Source organism: Phacochoerus africanus, chromosome 13 (assembly GCF_016906955.1).
Source record: "Phacochoerus africanus isolate WHEZ1 chromosome 13, ROS_Pafr_v1, whole genome shotgun sequence".
Classification (NCBI taxonomy): domain Eukaryota; kingdom Metazoa; phylum Chordata; class Mammalia; order Artiodactyla; family Suidae; genus Phacochoerus; species Phacochoerus africanus.
The window spans coordinates 47711400-47726019 of NC_062556.1; the positions used below are offsets into that span (position 1 = coordinate 47711400).

At 38.2% G+C, this 14620-nt stretch overlaps 1 protein-coding gene across 2 annotated transcripts in view; it reads left to right on the top strand.

Annotated features, from left to right (window-relative positions):
- Positions 1-14620, top strand: part of UCHL3 (ubiquitin C-terminal hydrolase L3) — a 57292-nt gene that overhangs the window by 21662 nt on the left and 21010 nt on the right. For both annotated transcript variants that reach the window (XM_047756221.1, XM_047756222.1), the window contains exon 6: positions 890-937. In XM_047756221.1, coding sequence (XP_047612177.1) covers positions 890-937 — 48 coding nt within the window. The remainder of the gene's footprint in view (positions 1-889; positions 938-14620) is intronic.

A 14620-nucleotide genomic window follows, 5' to 3' on the forward strand; every position in this document is an offset into this window, starting at 1 on the left:
AATGTATTATATACCAGTAAGTATATATTTGACATCATCATTTAATGGCTGCCCAGCTTTCCATTGTATAGTATTTTATTTAAACAACAAATTATTGTCAGAAATTTAATATTTTCCCTCCTTCTTCACCACTGGGAAAAAATATTACAAGGTATATCATTGTAGCTAAATCTTTGCAATTATCCTTAATGATATGTGATTATGTGCAGTTATATGTAAATACGTAAACTCCTAGAAGAGAAATTGCTGGATCAGTTTGCATGTTTTTCAAGCTGTGATACTTATCACCAAATTGCCATTCATAAAGGTTGTACTTTCACCTGTAATTTACTTCTTTGCCCAGTTCTCTTCATCTTTGCTGGTAATGGGTATTGTAAGAGAATTCTTTTTTTTTTTTTTTTTTGAAAGTTCAGGTATCTAAAATTTCTAGCTTCTGATAAATGCATGTTTTTTGCTCCGCCTTAAAGTGCTGACTGAAGCTGCATGATTAAGCTTAAATACAGCCGGAGCTGCAGAATAGCGTGTAACCTGGAGAAACAGATGAGCTAAGCTTCTTCAGTCTCTATCTGTGAGATGCTTACTTTATTCTGGCCTCTGTGAATAAAGTTTTAGTGCACTTAAATAAGGTAAAGGCTCCCACTTACCCCTGGCAATTACAAACAGATACTCAGTTTCCTAGGTCTTCAGAGATTTGTGGTTTGGAAAAGAGAGCGATCCACTTGGTTCCTCCAAAATCATTCTTAAATATTCAGTGTGAAACTGTTCCAAAAATTTCGTCCAATTCATTGTTTCTTAATGAGGCTTTAGATGTTAAAATGTAGTGTTGTTTTCATTGAAAAAGTTGGATATAGTCATTTTTTCCTGTTAACACCTTATATTCTTATTACAGGCCATTCGCGTTACTCACGAGACCAGTGCCCATGAAGGTCAGACTGAGGTATTTCACATTTTCAAAACTTTCCTTGCTACATGTAAATTTAACCACAATATTATTACATGACATGTAGTTTTAGAAAATTATTTGGACTATTTTTCCCTGTGAGGGAATGCACTTATGTAAAAGTAGTCATGAAATAGCCCAACAAGGTGGGGGTTTTGCTGCTGTTGTTGTTGTTTTTGTTTTTGTTGTTGGGTTTTTTTGGGGGTTTTTTTTGGCCACACCTGTGGCATGTGGAAGTTCCTGGGCCAGGGATTGAACCTGAGCCACAGCAGTGACAGGGCTGGATTCTCAACTGCTAGACCACCAGAGAACTCCTAAGAACATGTTTTGACCAACCGCTCACATGCCTGTTGATAACAGCCCTCGGTTTGTCTGATTTAGACAGATTGCAGATTGTGTGCTGTTGGCTTTGGCTGACAAGCGGCCTGCATCTTTCCCATCAGGTTCCTTTGACTTGCAAGTCTTTTGAGGAAAATACCTGTGCTGTAGTAGAGGTAGATGGCCTGAATGGTTTTCAAGAGTCTTCATCATGCTCAGCGTCTAGCCAAAAGCTGCATCACTCTCTTTACTCAGGAAATTTGTTCCAGGCCATGCTATGACCTTTACCAGCTTCTCTCTGTTGGCTGGTCAGTTCCTCAGCTCTCTTCTCGTTCCTTAGGTCACGTCTCTTCTCTGTCTCTTGCCCCTTTTATCATTCTCTTGGTTTCCCTCATTCCTTTTTCCATGGCTTCTTTTTTTTTTTGGTCTTTTTGCCATTTCTTGGGCCGCTCCCACGGCATATGGAGGTTCCCAGGCTAGGGGTCGAATCGGAGCTGTAACCAGCGGCCTACGCCAGAGTCACAGCAACACAGGATCTGAGCCACGTCTGCAACCTACACCACAGCTCACGGCAACGCCGGATCCTTAACCCGCTGAGCAAGAGCAGGGATCGAACCCGCAACCTCTTGGTTCCTAGTCGGATTTGTTAACCACTGAGCCACGACGGGAACTCCTCCATGGCTTCTTTTTCTTCCCTCCAAACCTCACTCTCCCACTCTTGGGGGAAGTTTGTCAAAAGGTATTTAAGTAAAAGATGACTGGAAGTTAATTAAAGGTGTTTGGTAGTCTATTTACAACACGTTTAAGTATTAACACGAGCAAATTAGAGCTTTTTTCTTCATTTTTATCTCATGTGTGACTTGAAACCATACTTTTCCATGTACAAAGATGACATTGCCTTTATGCTTTAAAAATGCTTGGAAAAATACTCATTTAAAAATATTGAACTTAAATATTCCCACTATCTTCAACAAGTTTTATTTTTGGAGAAAATAATTTGATACTGTGATATGACTGCAGCTTTTCATAGCTCTGACTGGTAACTGTGAATGTTTATAATAAAACCATTTAGGAATTTAAACATAAATTCTCCATATAATCATATCATACCTTCTTTTTTTAAAAATGATTTTTCTTTGTTCCATTATAGCTGGTTTACAGTGTTCTGTCAGTTTTCTACTGCATAGCAAAGTGACCCAGTCACACATACATATATACATTCTTTTTCTCACATTATCTTCCATCATGCTCCATCATAAGTGAGCAGATAGAGTTCCCAGTGTTATAAATATCATACCTTCTTGGTTGCTCTCAAGGTCTACTTTCAGAGGTGTGAACTGTTCCTTTTTTGACTAAGTTTACTCACACCAAGAGGTACGTCTAAGTGGTTTTAACACCAGATTGGAAATGAACAGGATGCTCTGGTTTTTTGTATTGCTCTATGTTCTCAGTCTTCACTATGCTTTACTTTTTTGTTTGTAAATTTGTAAGGTTAAAGTTAGTGATGATGATGATGATAAGCATGAGATTATTGTAAAATACGAAAGTTATTATTTAAAAGAGGGAGTTGCGAAAGGTAAAGGTGCGTCAACGATAAAGTGAAAACCATGTACTAAAGATTAATAAACGCTTTAATATATGCTTAAAAATTGTCACTTACGTCTTAAACATATTAAGCATTTATTACATGCTTACCAAGTTGTCTCTGGAGTTCCTGTCGTGCCTCAGCGGAAACAAACCCTACTAGTAACTATGAGGATGTGGGTTCGATCCCTGGCCCTGTGTTTAGTGGGTTAAGGATTTGGCTTTGCCATGAGTTGCAGTGTAGGTTACAGATGCGGCACACATCTGGGGTTGTTGTGGCTGTGGTGTAGGCCAGCAGCTATAGCTCTGATACAACCTCTAGCCTGGGAACTTACACCTGTGGCCCAAACCAAAAAACAAAACAAACCAAAAAGCAAACAAACAGAAAAAACAGCTAAAAAAATTTTGTCTTTATGGTACCTTCTCATGCCTCTTTTTTGGCCTTTATCCAAATTATGGATTTTAATATCTCCTATTAGATCATGTTCACATCTTTTTCCAGACCTAAACACCTTCCTTTTTTCTTGTTTTAGATGCTGGTTAGACATCACCTGAATGGCCAATTTTAGCATGTGCTTGTTCTTGTTTGAGTTTATTATCTCAGAGTTAAGCTTTTTCTTCCCTCGATTTCCTGTTTCTTATAATAGTTACACCATACATTTTTTCCCACTATCACTAATCGATAAAAATTTGTTTAACGTCTTGCCTTGAAGGTTAGCTTCTTATATAGATTTTCAGTATTCTAATTCTCTCTCTCTCTTTTTTAACACAATTCTGTCAGATTACCTTTCCTGAATTGTAACTAATCCTTTGACTAGTCAGATTTTTCTGAGAGTACTGTAAGTGCATAGAAAGCAGTCATTCTAAAGGGGAGGTGGAGGAGTTCTCTTGTGGTGCAGCGGTTTAAGGATCTGGCTTTGTCAATGCAGCAGTCTGGATTGCTGCTGTAGTATGGGTTTCATCCCTGGCCTGGGAGCTTCCACATGCTGCGGGCACAGCTAAAAATAAACAGATAAATAAAGGTGAGGTGGAAGGTAGAAGTCAGTGTTTTCTGGATGGCCTTTTTCAAACTGAATTGTAACAAAAATTAATCTTTATTAATCAGTAGAGAATCACTGCTACATTGAGCCCTGTTTTTGGTGTGTATTATAGTCTCAAAGTTGTATTGGAGTAAAAAAAAAAAACTGTTTGGGAACCATTCACCAAGCTTATGCAGTAAATTTCATCCTCTTTGCCCTGCTGTATCCAAGATTTTCCTAACCCTTGTCTTTCTAGCTCTTGAGCAGTGTTTTCTCGTTAAAGATTTCTCTCTAGCCATCCTTCACTTTATTGCTGCCGTGCCTTTACCTTTCGCAATTCCCTCTTTTAAAAATATCCTTTTTTCAACCTCTGCTCATCCTAGTTCTACCTGTCCTTCAAGATTTGGCTTAAATACCACCTTCTGCGTGAAGCAGTTCACCCCTTCTGTGGGCTCTTTTATATCACTCCTATTGTTTGCACTTTAGCTATTTATTTTCATATTCCTTTTTATTAATTTAAGGTGTATGTTTTTTCATATTTTCTAACAGCTCTGAAATTAGGGTGTATCTTACAGTTGTTGTCATAACTTACTTGATGATATATTACTTTCTTCAGTAGTATGTAAAGTGATACATCTTAGAACCAGTGGTGCTTTGGATTCACTGAAATGTGGTGTTTTATGGCCCTTTCTGTGGCTCTTAGACTAGACTTGGTGTCTGGTCCCTTTAGGCACACTCCAGAGCATCCCACACCATTCCTGGCACATAGGCACAGCACAGCACACATTTATTCATTCATAAGAATTAGCCCAAAACTATCCTTAGTGGTGTAAGAACTACCAAAAAAAGGCTAGATCTTGGTTTTCTGTAGTCCTCGGAGTTAATAAAACACAGCTATTAGCCATTATTCCTTAATAGGGCACTATTAAGGCCTTGGAAGGAGCTCAGTTCTTTGTTGTGTGGGCTGTTTTGTGCATTCCAGGGTGGACCGTGGATTCTTATTTTCTAGTCACTATATGTTAATGACTCCTAGCCACTGAGAGAACGGAAACCCACACCATGCATTTCCAAATTCTGTATCAATCAGCCTGAACTCCTGAAGCAAGGACAGTTTTTGTGGTCATGTTATTTCTGGCTCATCTGCCATCTATGGGCTTAAGAGTATCTGACATAGTATTGTCTCCATTGCTCTCTGTGTTCCAGCACATTGTTTTTGGTCAGGTCCTGCAAAGCACCTCAGTCTTTCCTGTTTGTGTCTGTCTGGTAGGGCTGCTGTAACAAAATACCGCAGGCTGGATGACTTAACACGATGGAAATTTGTTTTCTCACCATTCCGGAAGCTAGAAGTCAATATCAGGGTGCCATAGGGTTGGCTTCTGACGAGGCCTCTTTTCCTGACTTGCTGTCAGGTGCCATCTCACTGTGCCCTCACATGGCCTTGCTGCTTTGTGCACGTGGGGAGAAAGGGAGAGAAATCTCTGGTGTCTCTTCCTCTTCTTATAAGAACACCAGTTCTATCACATTAGAGACTCATCCTTATGATCTTAATTCCCCTAAAAGCCCTGTCTGCAAACACAGTCACACTGGGAACTAGGGCTTCAGCATATGAACTTTGAGGGAACACCGTTGAGTCCAGAGCACCCTCTGTGTGCTCTCTAAGGGCCAGTCCTCATCTGGGTGTACCCTTCCTCTTTGCATAGTTGACACCTTCTCATCCTTCAGGTCTCACTTTAAAAGTCATTTCAGTCTACAGTAATTTTTTGGTTGTTTTTCTATTCCACTTGTTTACTAGAATATGAGTCCCATGAGGACAAGGGTCTTTTTTGTCACATTTACCTTGAGTTCCCAGGATGATGCTGGGCAATATATGGGAATTTATGGGAAATCACATAGTATAAAAGTAAGGAGTACAGGATGTAGGTGTGTATACTGACTCTGCTGCTTAGTAACTTAGGCAGGATCCTTTCCTGGCATAAAATGAAAATAATAGCATCTGTCTTATGGGATTGCTGTGAAGATTAATGAGTTAATCATAGAAAGTGCTTAAAATAGTGCCTTCCATTTAATAAATAAATATTAGGTGGTAATTTTATTTTACTAGGCATTCAGAAAAATGAATATGAATGGTAGAGGATAAAGTTGAAGCAATAGAGTGAAGCCAAATCAAGAGGCAGCTTGGATTTTATAAATAGTAGGGAGCCATCAGGATGGTGTGTTTAGTGTTCAGCATATTGAATTTAAGGTGAGTTCATGGGTCATCTGTAGAAATTGGATATGGAATCTAAAGCTCCAAGGAGATATCTGGGGTCTTGTTTTTGGTCAAGGAGTGGTTAGAACCTTGAGAAGTCTACAGAAGGAGAATGGTGGTGAACCACAGTAAATCCTTGGGGCATGCAGGTGCTCAGGGAGTGGGTAGAGGAAGAGGAGCCAGGAAGAACATTGTAATAACAGCTGACATCACTGAGACTGTCTGTCATTGAGTAGGCGGGAGCTTTATGGAGTGCAGAGATTGTTGACTAAATGAGAAATCAGTAAGATGAGCCACCAAAACAGTGCACTCTTTTAAGATTGGCCACAACATGCAGCCATAGAGTAGTTGTTTACTTGTGTCATTTTCTTTATCCCACCATGGTTGTCCAGCAGACTTTGGCTAATCCAGAAATTTGGGCAGAAGCCCCACCTCACTTAGGCTTCACTAACCTATACCGAAAGTTACTGTTTTCATGTTTCCCTTGAGATTGGGAAGATGAAAGAACAACAGTGGGATATGAGGAAATTGAATTCTAAGTGTTCTAAAAATTATGAACAAGTATCAGTGACACAGTAATGGAAGCAACCTGCAAGTCAAATGTAAAGGCAAGGAAAAAAATCCAAAAGACTATTTTATTAGCCTTCAGACTCTAGTCTTCATTGATATTTATCTAAAAAGCACTTTCTAGGTGTTCCCTACGTGGCACAGCAGAAACTAATCCAACTGATATCCATGAGGATAACAGGTTCAATCCCTGGCCTTGCTCGATGGGTCAGCAATCCAGCATTGCTGTGAGCTGAGGTGTGGGTTGCAGATGCAACTCGCATCCCGTGTTGCTGTGGCTGTGGTGTAGGCCGGCAGCTGTAGCTCCAATTGGACCTCTAGCCTGGGAACTTCCATATGCCATGGGTGCAGCCCTAAAAATTTAAAAATAAATAAATAAAATAAATAAAAAGCACTTTTTTTTGTCATTTGCAGTATTTTTGTTTCTAGTCGTGGCCTTTTCTTTTCTGCCTAGAGCAGGTCCTATAGTATTTGCAGTAAAGCTGGTTTAGTGTTGCTGAATTCTCTTAGCTTTTGCTTATCTGTAAAGCTTTTGATTTCTCCTTCAAATCTGGATGAGAGCCTTGCTGGGTAGAGTAATCTTGGTTGGAGGTTTTTTCCTTTCATCACATTAAATATTTCATTCCCTTCCCTTCTGGCCTGCAGAGTTTCTGCTGAAAAATCTGCCAGTAACCTCATTGGGGTTCCCTTGTATGTTATTTGCTTCTTTTCCCTAGCTGCTTTCAATATTTTCTCTTCGTCTTTAATTTTGGTCAGTTAATTAATATGTGTCTCAGGGTGTTCCTCCTCAGGTTTATTTTATATGGTACTCATTGCACTTCCTGGATTCGAATGAGTGATTCCTTTCCCATGTTAGGGAAGTTTTCAGCTATTATCTCTTTGAGTATTATTTCTGTCCCCTTCTCTCTCTCTTCTCCTTCTGGCACCCCTGTAATGCAGATGTTGGTGCGTTTAATGTTGTCCCAGAGGTCTCTGAGACTCTATTTCTTTTCAATCTTTTTTCTTTTTTCTGTTATGCATCAGTGATTTCCACTAGTCTGTTCTCCATCACAATTATTCATTCTTCTGCCTCCTGTATTCTGCTGTTGATTGCTTCTAATGAATTTTTTTTGTCTTTTTGCCTTTTGTAGGGCTGCTCCCATGGCATATGGAGGTTCCCAGGCTAGAGGTCTAATTGGAGCTGTAACCACCAGCCTACACCAGAGCCACAGCTCATGGCAACGCTGGATTCTTAACCCACTGAGCAAGGCCAGGGATCAAACCTGCAATCCCATGGTTCCTAGTTGGATTTGTTAACCACTGAGCCATGATGGGAACTCCCGAATTTTTTATTTCAGATGTTGTATTTTGCATCTCTCCTTAAATTTTAAATCTTGTATGTCTTTGCTCAGTGTTTTCTGTAAATTATCCATCTTTGCCTCCAGCTTATTTCCAGTGTCTTGCATCATCTTCAGCATCATCAATCTAAAGTCTTTTTCCTGGAGGCTGAAAATCTCCTCATCACTTAGCTGATTTTCTGGGGTTTTTTTCTTGTTCCCTTATCTGAGTTTTAGTTCTTTGCCTTTTCATTTTTATAGGTTTTTGGTGTGGTGTCCTTTTTGCAGACAATAGAGTTGTAGCCTCTCTTACTTCTGATGTCTGCCCCCCTTGTGGCTGAAGTTGGTACCAGGCTTGCTGTAGGCTTCCTGATGGGAGGAACTGGTGCCTGCCCACTGGTAGGTGGGGCTGATTCCTGTCCCTCTGGTGGGTGGGGCTTTGTTTCTGGGTGAGATTAAATGCAGCTGTGTGCCTGGGGTGTCTTTAGGCAGCCTGTTTACTGAGGAGTGGGGCTGTGATCCCACTTGGATTGTTTGCCCCAGGGCTTCTCAGCACTGTTGGTTGGGCCAGATTTTCCCAAAATGGCCACCTCCAGAGAAACACACACTGATGAATATTCCTAAGGGCTTTGCCTCCAATGTCCTTTCCCCACAATGAGCCAAAATTCACCCCCTGTTTTCCCAGGAGATCCTTCAAGAACTTCAGTCAGGTTCGACCCAGATTCCTAGGGAGCCTCTGCTTTGCCCTGGGACCCAGTGCACGTGAAAGTCTGTGTGCGCTTTTCAAGAATGGGGTGTCTGCACAAGCCCTACTGGCCTTCAATGCCAGTTGCTCTTGGGGGCTCTTTCTCCCAGTGCCAGATCTTCAGGTGTGGGGACTTGACATGGGGACTTGACTTGGGGCTCAGAACTCTTATTCCTGTGGGTGTGTCTCTGTGATACAGTTACTTTCCAGTCTGTGGGCTTCCCACCCAGTAGGTATGGGGTTGCTTATATCACATAATCGTCCCTCTTACCTCTTGATGTGGCCTCCTCTTTGTCCTTTGGAGTAGGATATCTTTGAGAGTTTCCAGTCCATTTGGTTGAGGGTTGTTAAGCATTTGGTTGTAATTTTGTTTTTAGGAGAGAAGTTGAGTTCCAGTCCTATTCTGCCATCTTAATCCCGATTCCAGAAAGCACTTTCTAAAGTTTGTGATTTGTCCATATTTTTTTAGAAGCCAGCCTAGATGTGAATAGAGATCTCTTGATGATAGGTTGTTAATTTTACTTTTTACAAAAAGAATAAATATGCTGCTCAGGACCCTCCGTGCAAATTTATAGTAATAATGAAAAATAATAGGAGCTGGCACAATTATTTATTTATTTATTTATTTATTTTTGCTTTTTAGGGCTGCACCTGCGGCATGTGGAAGTTCCCAGGCTAGGGGTCAAACTGGAGCTGTAGGTGCCAGCCTACACCACCACCACAGCAATGCTAGATCCGGGCCACATCTGCAGCCTACACCACAGTTCATGGCAATGCCGGATACTTAACCCACTGAGTGAGGCCAGGAATTGAACTCACATCCTCATGGATCCTAGTCAGGTTTGTTAACCACTGAGCCATGATGGGAACTCCTTATGTATTTAAATAAACATTCTAGTATGGAAAATATAGCAAAAAAAAAAATGCTTTTAGTGTCTATGTTTATTTACTTTGAGTCTTTTAAAACTAATTTTTAAAAACAGTTGGGATCAAACAATTGTGTGGGATTTTTTCTTAATATTTTACTATGAGCATTTTTTTTATTTCATCAAACCTCTTTATAAATAACTGTTTATGTTTGTATACTCTCATGTGAATGAACCTTAATTTACTTTCCATTTTCCGTAACTTTTGCTGTTTAGATTGTTTTCAGTTTTTCAAGTTAAAAATATAACTTCATTGAATATCTTTGTTTTTTCATCTATTCAGTCTAGGTTCCTTCTTTAAGGTCAAGGCCTAGCTAGAATCGCCTTGAGTCAAAGGGATAAACATTTTTAAGGTTTTTGTTGCATAATAGGAAATTATTCTTTCTTTCATTTGATTAACCAAGTGGTAACTGCTAGGAGCTGAATATACAAAGATAAATAAGATGCAGTTTGTGTCTTCAAGGATCTCGTACTTCAGTGGAGATAGCCTCAAAAGTAGCCCTTGCCAGTGTTGGAATTCCACTTTTAAATTTTGGCTTGTTTGATAAAGGGAAATAATATAGTTGATTGCTAAGACCATTCAAAAATCTTTTATAAAAGTTTATGAATTAAAGCCATGAAATTCAGTTATAATTAATTTACGGTGAAATATGTAATCTATTTTGGCAAGTGTTGTCTTATAAGAGAATGTTTAACTATTGGGTATGCAATGGGTAAGTTCTGACTTCAAGTATGTGTTCGTGTGTATGTACACACAATTTAAGATAAAATGTGTGTGTGTGTCTATCTAGTTGGCTTTTTTGTCCCAATCAGTGCAGACTGTCAAGGCAGGGGATGGGGGATTGTGTCAGATTTCATCTTCATTAGATGTATAAGAGTAGTTTGCATGGCTTCATTCTACTCGGAATTATAGTTTTTACTTAATTTTGATTATGTTAGAATTATAAGGAATTAAGATGCTCAGATTTATTTTCCTCCTTTAGAGATTTCCATTTCTTTCAAAGTCAAGTAAAGAATAAATCTCTGAAGAAGGGAAATAAATCTGATTAGGAAGAAACTTACTTCATATATAATGTACAATTTAAGGTTCTGATTATCTTGAGAGAATCAAACGGGAACAGTAAATGAAGCTGATGAAAAATATCCTGCATTTTAGCTGTATACTCCAGTTCTGTTAAGAAATCTGAAATTGTAACTTTCTGATCTTTTTTTTTTTCCATTTATTTTTCATGCCCCGTTTTCTTTATTCCATTCCAACAGGATGTAGGGTAGATCATTTTGGGCAACTTCATTTTATGTCATTAACAATTGAGAAATGCCCTGGAGTGTCTACCCTGACTCCTTATACTTTCGCCTCTGTCTCCTTCTGTTGTTGTTATTTCTTCCGTATACATTTCCTGACTAAAGAGCATGTGCAAGATTGAATGGGAGAGCTGAGTTTGAAGGATGGAGTATGCATTAGGATTAGTCATAGTGGGGGAAATATTATTGAAATAGTTCTTTTTTTTGGTCCTTTGTTTTCAACAGTAACATTGTCTCTCCATAAGTGCAGTCAGTTCTTTAATATCACCTAAAAATAAATGATGGTTAAATGGATTAAATTCGTTGTTGAAAGGATCAGAATGTAGTTACACCCTGTCCTGTTTATACTCCCCCCCTCTTTCTTAGGTTAACAAGTATTTTGTCCTAAATGAATCCAAATAGTCTTTTTTTTCTTTTTTATTCTTTCTGCATCTTCTTTTTCTCCTATATCAGGGTTTTGGAAACAAATCTATATAACTATATAAACATAATACATATATATATATACACATACACACATATATAACTTCCATATGCTGCATATATATAACTTGCATCTAAAAATGTCTTCAGCAATAAATATAGAGTTGAGATTGTGTTTGGGGATGGTGGGTTTTTCTGTTTGTTTTGTTTTAAACTACAGCTTTCTAAAACAAATGGTTATTAAGATTTAAGATTTTTTTCACTTGTAGTAAATAAGAATCTTATTTAGAGCTGCTTTCAAAGTGTAGAAAAAAAATTTCTGGAGCTTAGTTTTGTCAGCTTAATAATGGTAAGCTTGAGTTTAATGTAATGTGTAGAGATATACATCATTATAGTAATAAGGATTTCTTTCTTTCTTTCTTTCTTTCTTTCTTTCTTTTTTTTTGTCTTTTTAGGGCCGCACCCTCAGCATATGGAAGTCACCAGGCTAGAGCTTGAATTGGAGCTACAGCTGCTGGCCTGCACCACAGCCACAGCAACATAGGATCCAAGCTGTGTCTGTGACCTATACAACACCTCATAGAAATGCCAGATCCTTAACCCACCGAGCAAGGCCAGGACTTAAACCAGTATCCTCATGGATCCTAGTTGGGTTCATTACCACTGAGCCACTGTGGGTTGCTGGAAACATTGGGAATCATTTTGGGGTTGTTACAGTATCAGTTTTGACTATTCTTCAGTGTCATTTATGGGTGAATGCAATGGAAATTGAGGTGCTTATCCGTTTCCAAGTATTCTCATCTTCTCAGTTCTCACTGCTTTTAAAAGTATGTCTGTCTTAAAAAAGTATGTCTGTCTTCTTATTATCAAGATGGTTACTGGAGTTCCCGTCGTGGCTCAGTGGCTAACGAATCCAACTAGGAACCATGAGGTTGCAGGTTCGATCCCTGGCCTTGCTCAGTGGCCTAAGGATCTGGTGTTGCCGTGAGCTGTGGTGTAGGTCGCAGATGCAGCTTGGATCTGGCGTTGCTGTGGCTATGGTGTAGGCCATTGGCTACAGCTCTGATTAGACCCCTAGCCTGGAAACTCCATAGGCCACAGGAGGCACCTAGAAAAGGCAAAAAAAAAAAAGAGATGGTTACCATTTACTGAACGCATCGTTTGGGTAGGCATTATCCTAAGCTCTGTATGTGTCCTACCCTTATCTCCCCAAGTCCTTAAGATGGCTATTACCCCATTTTACAGACTGGAAGACTAAGAAGTTACTAACTTTTCCAAGGCCACACAGCTAGTAAGTACTGCCCAGCCTCTTAAGGCAAAAAATGTATAGATAAATCAAAATTGCTAAAACAAACAAAAATAAAGTGAAGTTTCTGAAACTTTTAAGGTTTTTGTCCTAAAGGCAAAGTTAGATACAGCAAATAATTTAACACAAACATTCAGTGAGCTATAAATGACTAGTCAGAGTTGTGCTGAATACTTTGTTCTTTGTTGCCCTTATACCTAAGTTAGCTGTTATTCAGTAGTAGAATTTTCCTTGTATTAAACATAAACTCTTCCCCATAAACCAACCAAGGTCTTCTGGTAATTGTGTTATCTATATTTTTGAAAACAGTAATTATTTTAAATGTCTACCAGCTAATGATTCCTTTACATTTAGGAAATTACATGGTTATAATGATATTTTTCTTAATAACAGGATATACCCTTTTCAAAGGGAGAACATTTGGGGTGTAAGCCAAAATCTACTTACTTTATTTTAACATTTTAGAATAATTTAGACCTAAGCACTTAGGATAAACTACCAAGCACACTTGATTTCTTAATAGAGAAATATTAACAGACTGACCCTCTGCCCGCTTCGTTAAAAGGTCTGTATCATTTCTTTTTTTAGCTTTTACGACATTTCTGATTCTTTGGTTATTACTGAATACTTTAAAGAGTACTTCCTTCATTTTTCATAAACACGGAGACATGTATGTTACCTGAAGGAAAACTAAGGTGGTCTTTTAGATGGACACACTCTTATTATTAAGGGTTTGAATTTTTTTTTTTTTTGGCCTTCAAGGCATTTCTGATTATGCAATTATTATTAAACAGTTTAAAGAATAGTTATGAACTATATCCACATAGCTCACTCTGTCTTTTTAATTCAAAGGATTTAAGTCAGAATCAGAATGCTTAAAAAAAATAAACCTTAAAATGCATGTCTGCACCTAATTCCTTTATGCAAAAATAATTTATTAAACTCCTTAGTGTTCATTCTGATGAGCAAAATATTTAATTCCTAGGGTTTCTTAAAAACCAATTTTGGGTTTTTCCAAACAGTAATGATGAGAGGGGTTTATATTACATGTGAAGTGATGAATGTAAAGTCACATTGTACTGTTGCAAAACCACACAGTAAGCAGAGGGGCCACAGGTTCAGTGTTAATGTTCTGGCAAACACTGATGTTACTAATAATTCTAATAAAATATGTAATTTTAACACTTTTGGATTCCCCTACCAGAACTGAACAACTGAGTTTGTGAGAGTTCTTTATTCACATGCTCTAGAAAGTGAGCTCTTTATTAAGATTTACTGCAAGACTCAAAAATAAGCTGTAGATATTAAATCTTTTCCAGTTAGTAGGGAGAGCAAATAGGATAGTTAGTCTCAAGATTCAGTTCACAGTTGTAAGCTTTCATATTTAAAAGCAAGGCTATTTTAGTTACTTAAGCAATTGCATTGACAGCTAATATGACAATTTAAAAGTTGGTGAATACGTCTTTCATCTTTATAATTCTAAGAGAAAGCCTAGGAATTTTAAGATTCCATAATAGCATACTTCATATCAAAGTCCTCTCGTCTCTTAAAGTGGTATTACTTGAAAGTCTTTTCCTAAACTATCTTATACACTTTCATTGGAATTGAAAATACATATGATGTACACTGTTATGTCTATTATGAATTAAATTATCTTTACAAATTGTATAGTTGGACATAATATATATGCAATGTATAGCTTTAGGAGGTAGAAATAAATATGACTAGAATAAAAATTTAGAATTATTAGTTCTAATGCTTAACCTTTCAGCGTATTCATTTACTTGTGAAAAACAATACTTAGTATGCTGGCAATAAGATGGTGGATAAAAGCTTTTCCTAAGAGCATTACAAGGTAGTTACAAATAAGACAGTCATAATATAGTCATGTCCTGTCCTATATTTGATATTGTAGGACAGTTGCCA